The 9,404-nt window shown below is 29.2% G+C and overlaps 1 protein-coding gene across 1 annotated transcript; it reads left to right on the forward strand.

Moving 5' to 3' along the window:
- Positions 1-322: 322 nt before the first annotated feature.
- Positions 323-3,976, forward strand: LOC113378211 (cytochrome P450 6k1-like). Its single transcript, XM_026618742.1, has 9 exons — positions 323-509; positions 1,652-1,753; positions 1,860-2,053; positions 2,200-2,336; positions 2,400-2,494; positions 2,563-2,689; positions 2,989-3,136; positions 3,202-3,312; positions 3,802-3,976. Exons 1-9 carry the CDS (start codon positions 444-446, stop codon positions 3,974-3,976), a joined length of 1,155 nt encoding a protein of 384 aa, XP_026474527.1. The 5' UTR covers positions 323-443.
- The last annotated feature ends 5,428 nt before the right edge of the window (positions 3,977-9,404 follow it).

The raw sequence follows: 9,404 nt of genomic DNA on the forward strand, positions 1-9,404 counted from the left end.
TAATTTTATTTTTTTTTTTAATTTCAGATGATCATACTTTCGCTAGTAATGATCCTGATGACTCTGGTCTACGTCCACTACAAATACACATTTGGACAATTTCGTTGGAGACGTGTCCCCACGAAAAGGGATTGCCCTTGGTGGGCAACATGCTAGATTGCATTTTGCAGAAGAGACACATCATTGACGTTATGCACGAAATTTATCAGTAAGATAAAGGACACACTCAAATAATAAATAGATTCAAAATTTATTTTATTTACTGATTTTTCTAGGAAGTTTCCTGATTTTCCCTATTTGGTTTCTACCGGTTCTGCACACCAGTTTTCGTCATCAGAGATCTGCAACTGGCGAGGCAGATTCTGGTGAAGGATTTTAACTATTTTAAGGATACTGATTTGCATTGTACTGATGATGATATTCTTCTGAAGAAGAATATTTTTATGATGAAAGGAGAAAAATGGAGAGAGTATAGAGAGAAGGTTGCGCCCATGCTGTCTTCCGGAAAGGTTGGTGAATGAAATAACCTCAAAATATGAGAACTTTGGTTTCAAAACCTCTTTGTTCTTGAGATTATTTTCATATCTTAACCACATTTTTTCAAAAATCTTGATCCATAAGGCATTTTTGACCAAAACTAGCAAAACGTTAGAATTTTTATTGGAACTAGCTTAAGGTTGTACTACTGGTATTTATTAACTTCTCGTAGGGTAGTCATAGTAATGGGCCGAAAATCGGAAATAATTTTTCTCGCATTTCTCGACGTTTTGAAGGTTTCTGAACATTTTGGCATACCTCAGAAAAAATGGATGTATGTGTGTTTTTGTATGTCCGCATTTTTTCGTCCACGTTTCCGGGCGCACGGATCAACCGATTTGAATGATTTAAAAAACATTTGATCCCTATTGATAGGGAGATGTGCTGATTAGTTTTTGGCAAAGGCAGGTCTAGCTGTTACGGAGATACGCAGCCAAGAGTGCAGAAAATACAAATCGAGTTTTGAGAGAACGGAGTATCGGATTTGAATGATCTAACAAACTTTCTGCTTGTATTGACAAAACAATTAATTGCTTTTGAAGATAAAAAATTATTACATTTTTTCTTATTTTCCAAAAAATATTTTTGTAATTTTGGATTAAAAATTCAAAAAATTACCCAGTAAGCACACAGTCTAAGCGCCAATCTGGTACAAATGTTTACCCAAGTGCGTTTAGACTGTTTACGTACTGGAGAACTTTTCCAATTTTGTGAGTTTTCACTGAAATGATTTTTCATTGAAAAATGTGAAAATGCCGCCAAGCTAAGCACAGTATAAGTGAAAATGCCGCACAGAATTATTTGCAAATGCAAATTAGACTGTGACTACACGGGAGCACTTTTTCAATTTTGTGGAAATTAATTATTAGGCAACTATTTTTTTTAAATTGAATTCGAAATTAAATGACGATTGTTAATGTTCTGGAGATAAATTGATTTATGATTTACATTTGATTTGCTCAGATATAATAAGATAGCAAAAATAATGATAGCTACAGCATTTGTAATAATATATTTGAAAACATTTAATATTCCTCAAATATTTCATTACGGTACGGAAAGTTCCAGCAATTTGCCTTAAGGCACGATTCCATTCACCACAAATTTTTTTCAGATTCGATTGGTTTTTCCATTGCTGTATAAAACATGTGAAGATCTGGTCAAACATATCAGAAATGCAGAAGGATCATCAACTACTGGATTGGAAACAAGAGAGGTAATAATTGATTTTTCATTTTGCTTTTTACGTTAAATTATAGACCAAAGTATAGATCAGCTGTTCAAAAGTGCCAAAGATGCAAAATATTTTTTTTCTGTTTTAGTTAAGTAACAAATACACAACCGAAGTCATAGCATCATGTGCTTTTGGATTGGAGGCAAATTGTTTGAACAATTTTAGGGAAGATTCAATTTTCAGGGAAATGGGCAAAAAAATCTTCGAACCCACAACTTGGACATCTATCAATATAACATTAGTTACAGCAGTTCCAATTTTATCTAAATTTATAAACATAAGGTAAGCAGGAAAAGCCATCTAATCCTGACCCTGTGTAACAGCTTTGAAATATTTCTTGTTTCAATTACCACAGTAAAATTTTCACAACCTGTCAATGTTCAGTAATATTTTATATTTTCCTCTCAAATCAATTTCTATCCTTTCAGATTTGTTCCTGAACTAGTAACAGATTGGATAATAAAAATGGTCCAGGACACAGTCCAATATCGAAAGGATAACAAAATCAAAAGAGATGATTTCCTGCAAAATCTTATGCAATTGCACGATCAGACAGATGGACAGAGTAAATGATAACAATCTATTTAAAAAAATTACAGAAATTTTTATGTGTTTTTCATATTTTTAGAATTTACCATGGAAGATATAGCAGCACAATGCACCAGCTTTCTTCTGGATGGATTTGAAACTTCAGGATCAGTTATATGTTTAGCTTTGTATGAGGTAAAAATTTAGTATTGAAGATTTTGGTCAATTATTAAAAATGACATTCACTAAATTTTTTTATTTAGATTGCCAAGAATCCTGATGTCCAAGATAGAATGGTGAAGGAAATTGAAGAAGTGCTGAAAGGTCACGAAGACAAAGTCACTTATGATGCAATGATTGAGATGACATATTTGGATGCTGTTATTAATGGTAATAAAAAAAATCATGGGTCAGTATTTACGAAAAAAGAACAAAGAAAATTTGATAACGTAGAGATGGATAAAAGTGTTCTCATTGGTTTCTTGAAAAATTTATAGTTTTAATAACTATGAGGAAATCCAAAACAAACAAATTTGTACAGGATCTAAATAATTGACAATTTAATTACACCAACTCATGATATATTTTAGAATCTATTGCACCAAAATTTCAGAAGTGCCAATTACCTTACTAGACAAGGCGTTTTGATAACGGTCATATTAATGCTATTATTATTATTATTATTTTAGAAACATTACGCAAATGGCCAATAGTAGCAGCCTTTCCAAGAACCTGCACCGAAGATTACGAGTTGCCTCCATTTGAAGGAGGCCCTAAAAGGGCAATCGGAATAAAAAGAGGAGATTCAGTACATGTAGCTATTGGATCATTCCACAAGTATAAATAATTAAAATATTCTATAATATGTATCAATTATTAATCAATTTGTGAACGGTTTCTAGGGATCCGCAGTACTTCTCCAATCCTGATAAGTTTGATCCATCAAGATTTTTTGAAGGTTCTACAGAGACTTTTACGAAAGATGCTTTTTTCCCATGGGGGGCAGGACCAAGGTAAATAATTAGTTGATTTCTGTATATAAATTATAGACAAAACTTGTGCAGGTTAAAAATAGTAGTCACAGATTAGAACTGAAGATTCTTTGTTGATCGTAAAGATCAGAGGTAAAGAAAATGTATTGGGCTCATAATGACAAATTTAGAGAATTGGAGAATAAATAAAATTGTCATCATAGACCACAAAAAGTAGGTTTTATCAAAATTTAAAACCTGCTTTAAGTCAAAGCTTGTATTATCATCCAGGAATGAAGTACTCATGGAAAACTCCTAAATAAGAGTAGTTACCATTAAAGTTTACGACCAGCTTTCGATCAAAGATTTTTTATTACTATGGAATGAAGTAGTCATCATAGAAAACATCTAAAAAAGTAGTTTCCATTAAAATTTACCTCCGTGATTTTAAAAGTGTTAAAAAATTCAATCAAAGCTTTGCAAATCATCATTGGTCCTCATTCTATTATATTTTGTTTATTATCTTTTCAGACTTTGCCTAGGCCAAAGATTTGCCTTCTTGCAAATCAAGACGAGTGTAATGGCAGTCGTGAGATCTTTCAAATTGAAAATTTCTGAAGGGAAGGATGCAGACCCTAAATTGGACCCTAGGAGCTTCATGCCAAGACTGGTTGGTGGTGCATGGATTACTTATACACCGAGATAAAAGATGACTAATGGATTTAGGGCTTGAAAATTAATTTACTTTGTATTTATTTATACACAGCATATTCCATATAAATAAAGTATATAAAACCCATCCAAGTTGTTTTACAAAATCTTACAATCGCCACATATAAAATACTAACCCAATATCATTCACCCATTTACCATTTACCAAATCAGGAAATCGTGTCTCATATTGTGCAAATTAAATTCCTCGATCCATGTCAGTAACAGACTTACTTTTAAAATCACCTTTTAAAAATTGTAAACAAATCACTTTCGTTCGGCAAACATTTATTTCGGTCAGTGGGTGATGGAAATATTCAAGATTGCACCGATTATTATATAACGACGAGACGACAACTCCGAAAACTTGAATCGTAAAATTTAAGTAATTATTAAAACCGTATTAAGGTGTTTTCGCTCGGGCTGTCGTTTGATAATGAAATTCGAATTACTCAATCGAACAGGTTTAAAGGAAATGAAATTTGGAAGGTGAGATAGAAATTGGAGGTGACATCTGTTGGAGATGGAGTGTATTGGGATACGATTAGTTGCTGAGATAAATATTGATGAATTGATCTACCAAACATAAACTGTTGACTGTATCTTATATTATTTTAATTTCTGGCACATCTCAGCTGCTTTTCGGCAATAATAATGTAGACATTACATTTTTCTTGTATATTATATTCTAATATTATCTAGGCTCAGCTAAATTCAAATTTCAAGTGAATTGGCATTTCTAGTAGATGTCAGTTCAAATGTTTTCAATGTCAAACAATGATAAGTATTATTTGTAATTTTTGCCACTTATTTCTACAATATTTCTGTAGTTTTATCGTTCATTAAATCTTAAAAATTTCCTTTGACAAACTCTAGAAAGATTTATCAAATCCGAATAACCGTTTAGAAGAAGTATCAAATTATACATCCGTACAGAAGAAATTTATAAATAAGATGTAAATTTTAGATTTTTTGCACCCAAATTATCAAATAAAAAGCAATAAATAATTTAATAATTTATCATGTACGTTTCGACATTGTATGCGTGTCATCATTCAGTACGTTAACAAATTCAAACCATGAGGTAACACTACCGGCAAATTTAAAGACATTTTTCAATTATACAATCAAAACTTTAAATATAATAAAATGATAATATAAATGTTAAATAATAAAATAATGTTATTAGTTATATGATTACCAAATTGCCTAAAAAATAATAAAATATACTATTGCCGATAGAACAAAAATAGATTAAATTTTTTTATAATAAAAATATGTGTAAATATATAAATAATATATATTTATAATTATATATATTTATAATAAATATATATAAAAAAATGGTTATTGTTTTTTCTGGTGTGGTATGTATCAGTTTTTTACTTGTCATTTTATCTTTTAATCTATAAAATATTTTAATTTATTTTTTTTTTAATTTTGTAAACATTCAGTTAGATACTGTATAACCAAAATTCAAAAAGGGTTGCTGAATGATGACACGCAATCCGTGTCGAAAGGTATAAATAAATATTTTATTTATTAATTGTTTTCTTTTATTTCGACGATTGCCTAAAAATCAACATTCAAGTATGTCTCAACGTCGAACTAAATAATAATAAAATAAAATGTTATGTTAAAATAAGTGCTGCTCATGAAATCAAAATTGTACTCCATGAAATAATTATTAGAAATATTCAGTAATATTAGTTCTAACTATTATTAAAAAAAAAATTGATGAGCAAAAAACAATTTTTGGATAAAAATTTGATAAAAATGTTCAAAGAATAAGATTATATCGCCAGCGAAAAAGTAAAAAAAAATACCATCAGTCAATGAATGTATGTTAATTTTAATTACATGAAGTTTTTCAAACACTATTTGTTTAGGCGTTGTTTAACATAATCCACTGTGTGAACGAATATTATAGAATTATTAATCAGCAATTACTTCATTTCTCTAATAAAGGTTTTTTTCTAAATGCTAATTACAATGACAAACCGATCATGTCGTATTTGAAATATGACTTTAATTACATTATTGTTTTTAAATATTATACACATTCTTAATGCTATTATATATATACTAGCTGACCCGACAGACGTGTTCTGTACCTACGTCTACAATTTTTCAATATTTTATACTAATATTTACTGCTTAGTTAAAAATAATAATTACTGTTTTTTGAATTACTATTTACACCAATATATAAGTGATGTTGAATGTAGAACTGTTTCAAATAAAATGATTGTTCTCAATTTCCACAGTTAACACTTTAATTATTTATTTAACAAATATTAAAAAATGTTCAATAAAATTGTATATTAAAAATTATACACTGCGATTTATAGAACAAATTTATTTCCAATAGCTCAATTTATTTTATTGCATTTAAGGGTTATATAGTATTTTTAGCCATACCTGTAGATGTGGATGTATAAATGAATGATTTTTTGTTTATTCACGACTAAAACATTGATTTTCCAAATTTATCACACTAAAAATGATCGTCTGCCTTTTTGATTTATGGTCATAGCATAAGATACTCATGTTGAAAATTTAAATCTTTTAAAAAGTACAACACATTCAGAAAGAATTAATATATAGCATTCGCGGCAAAGGTGCAATATCACCTTTTATTTTTCTCACCCAAAATAATTGCTTCAATAATGTTGCCTATAATTTTTATAATTTTGTACCATATTTTAACTGGCTTTAAGTAATTTTAATATCTAAATTGCATTTTTTCTCTAATAAATCAATATACATTATTGCTTAAGTTTATATTTGAAGTGAATTAATTTGTCAAATCCTGTTCACATGTGCTCTATTCAACTTACGATCAACAAAATTATTGCTCTGTAAATTTTTTTTACTGTGCTCCAATTTACTTGATATTTTGGAAATAGGCTAATCTTTATCTTAATTTCAATGTTTTAACAATTTGCACTCCGTCACCATCCACAGCATTAATTGGATTATTACTCTTTTAATTCTGATTTTATCAGAACTTGTAATACACTATTTTAAAGGTGATTAAATGAGCTACAACTTTCTCTATCATTAATTTTACCGTAACTTCTCTTATTGTAAAACGGCGAAGGGTTAAAGGGCTCGAAAGACCTCTGGTTGGACAGCTCCTTAATTAATCATACATCTATCAATATTTGTGTAACGAAAAAATAATAAACAATAATAATTAGTCAGAAAAAATACCTCGAATTTTCTTATATATATACTTTTATACGTATTCTTTCAGAGGTATTATGATGAGAAATTGGTTGTTTTTTTTTAAATGTTTTTTTTTCATGAAATCATGAGTTTTTTAAGAATCATTTGTACTAAAGTTGTGGTATTTTCTAGAATCCATCAAGATCTCTTAAACCAAGTTAATTCTAGATTGAATACGATTATTTTTAATTTTGGTGGATATGGCACTCAAAGTATTTGATTTAAATGAAAAAAAAACATTGCATGCGTCCTTTATATGCATGATAGCTCACTCATTTTACACGCAGAAATACTCATTTTAAAGCTTATTTTGAGCACTATAAAAACCCATTTTCATATCTAGCCTAATAATGTTCCTAAAACACTATAAAATAACGATTTATTAAGATTTTAATTGATATAATTCTGTTCATTACATGATTTTCGTTAAAATGTATATTTTTGAAGGTGTTAGCAACAAATGATGAAAAACGCAAAAAAGAAACAAATATTCAGTAGCCAGTAACTTGAAAAGTATTTCCTTTTTTGAAAAATATTATTAAATATTTTTCTCGTATAATTAGTTCTTTTATCGATACCCAACGTTATTTTGAAAAAAGTAAAATTACACCACTGAAAAGAAATGTCATCCACCCGAGAAGTGGTAAAGGAGTCTAAATTGTTTTCACTTCTGAAGAGTAAGATGAACCTAGTTCCAAAATTCCAAACGAATTGGAAAATAGTAAAAATTTCAGACCCAAAGCGCTCCATTGAGTAAATATTCCGTACCCAATGACAAACATATGAATTTTGACACAATGAAACTTTTAAATAATTTTTTTGTATTGTGACTTAGTATAGTAAGGCAAAACGACTGCAAATTGAATATGTTTGAGCGCAATCACTTATGGCTCGCTCCTTTGCGCGAATTCGTACGGCGAATCTGTTCGCAAAGTGCGCAAACAAAATTATTGCAAGCAAAAGCAAACCACGCGCACGTCAGACGCATGCGCAGACTGCATCACTTGTCAAATGCATGTTATATTATTTGCATCTTATATTAATTTAATTTTTGGCACATCTCAGCTGCTTTTCGGCATTAATAATGTAGACATTACATTTTCCTTATTCATAATTATGAATTTATTATATTCTAATATTGCCTTAGCCTATAAGTGAATAGAAATGTTTGGCAAATGACAGTCCTCAATTGTTTTTAATGTCAAACTAAGCTTCAAATATTCTCAAGGGCAAACAATGATAAGCGGTTTTTAGTAATTTTTTCTATTTATTTCTACAATTTAACTATATTTCTATGAATCAAAACATTCTAAAAAATTTCCCGAACAAACTTCAGGAAGATTCATGAAAATCCGAATTATAGTTTAGAAGGAAATATGAAACTTACATTGTTACAGAAGAATTTTATATATAAGATATATATATATAATTTATAATTTATCATTATATAAATGTGTATAATGGTTGACACTAATAAATGCGTGCATCACGAGTGTTACCATATTACTAATAAACATTATTCAAAATTGTTATATGATGAATTTATTTTTACTTAACTGCCATCTTGAACAATAGCATATAAGTTTTACTTCAATTGCGTGTGAACCTTACGCGCACTCTTTTTTTAACATGACGTCTTGATTAATTTATGTTCTCAACAAATTCTTAAACTATATATTTTCATATGTATATGTATATTGTTACTAAATATACAAATCATTTAAATTTTTTTTATATGTGCGAGTTCGTCAAGAAACTAGCAATCATAAATGGGATCGCGAAGATCAAAAGTTTAGAAACCCCTGGTCTATAATTATATTTTAAAACTAGCATGGATTTCAGGCATTTTTTACACCTTGTAGTGGTTTCATTTGCCTGTTCATCAGGCTTATTTCTATCCCAATTCAGGCATATACCTAGACTAGGCTATCCCCTCCCAGGTGCTCTATGGCATACCGTTCCCTATCAGGTACATCGAAAACTTTATCAAAAACAGTTTATGTTCGAATTTCGAACCGCGCGCGTCGTCATGGTAAAATTAAATGTAAAAAAATTAAATGAAATAAAATAAATGTATAGTGAGATAAATTCTAGATTTTAAAGATAAATTTACAATTTTAGTGTATTAAATAATTTTATATAATATTAATATACAGTGGTTTTAGTTATTAGAAATTATAAATTAATTTAGT

This window comes from Ctenocephalides felis, unplaced genomic scaffold, assembly GCF_003426905.1.
Source record: "Ctenocephalides felis isolate EL2017-DRISC unplaced genomic scaffold, ASM342690v1 CF-g0.4_SCAFFOLD_00845, whole genome shotgun sequence".
In the NCBI taxonomy this organism is placed as follows: Eukaryota; Metazoa; Arthropoda; class Insecta; order Siphonaptera; family Pulicidae; genus Ctenocephalides; species Ctenocephalides felis.

What these genes read in the sequence shown, in the direction of transcription:
- LOC113378211 (XM_026618742.1), top strand. Translation starts at nt 444, where the DNA reads ATGATGAAAGGAGAAAAATGGAGAGAGTATAGAGAGAAGGTTGCGCCC. An exon ending in TCTAAATTTATAAACATAAG is followed by an intron (nt 2,054 to 2,199) that starts GTAAGCAGGAAA and finishes CTATCCTTTCAG; the next exon opens with ATTTGTTCCTGAACTAGTAA. An exon ending in GCTATTGGATCATTCCACAA is followed by an intron (nt 3,137 to 3,201) that starts GTATAAATAATT and finishes AACGGTTTCTAG; the next exon opens with GGATCCGCAGTACTTCTCCA.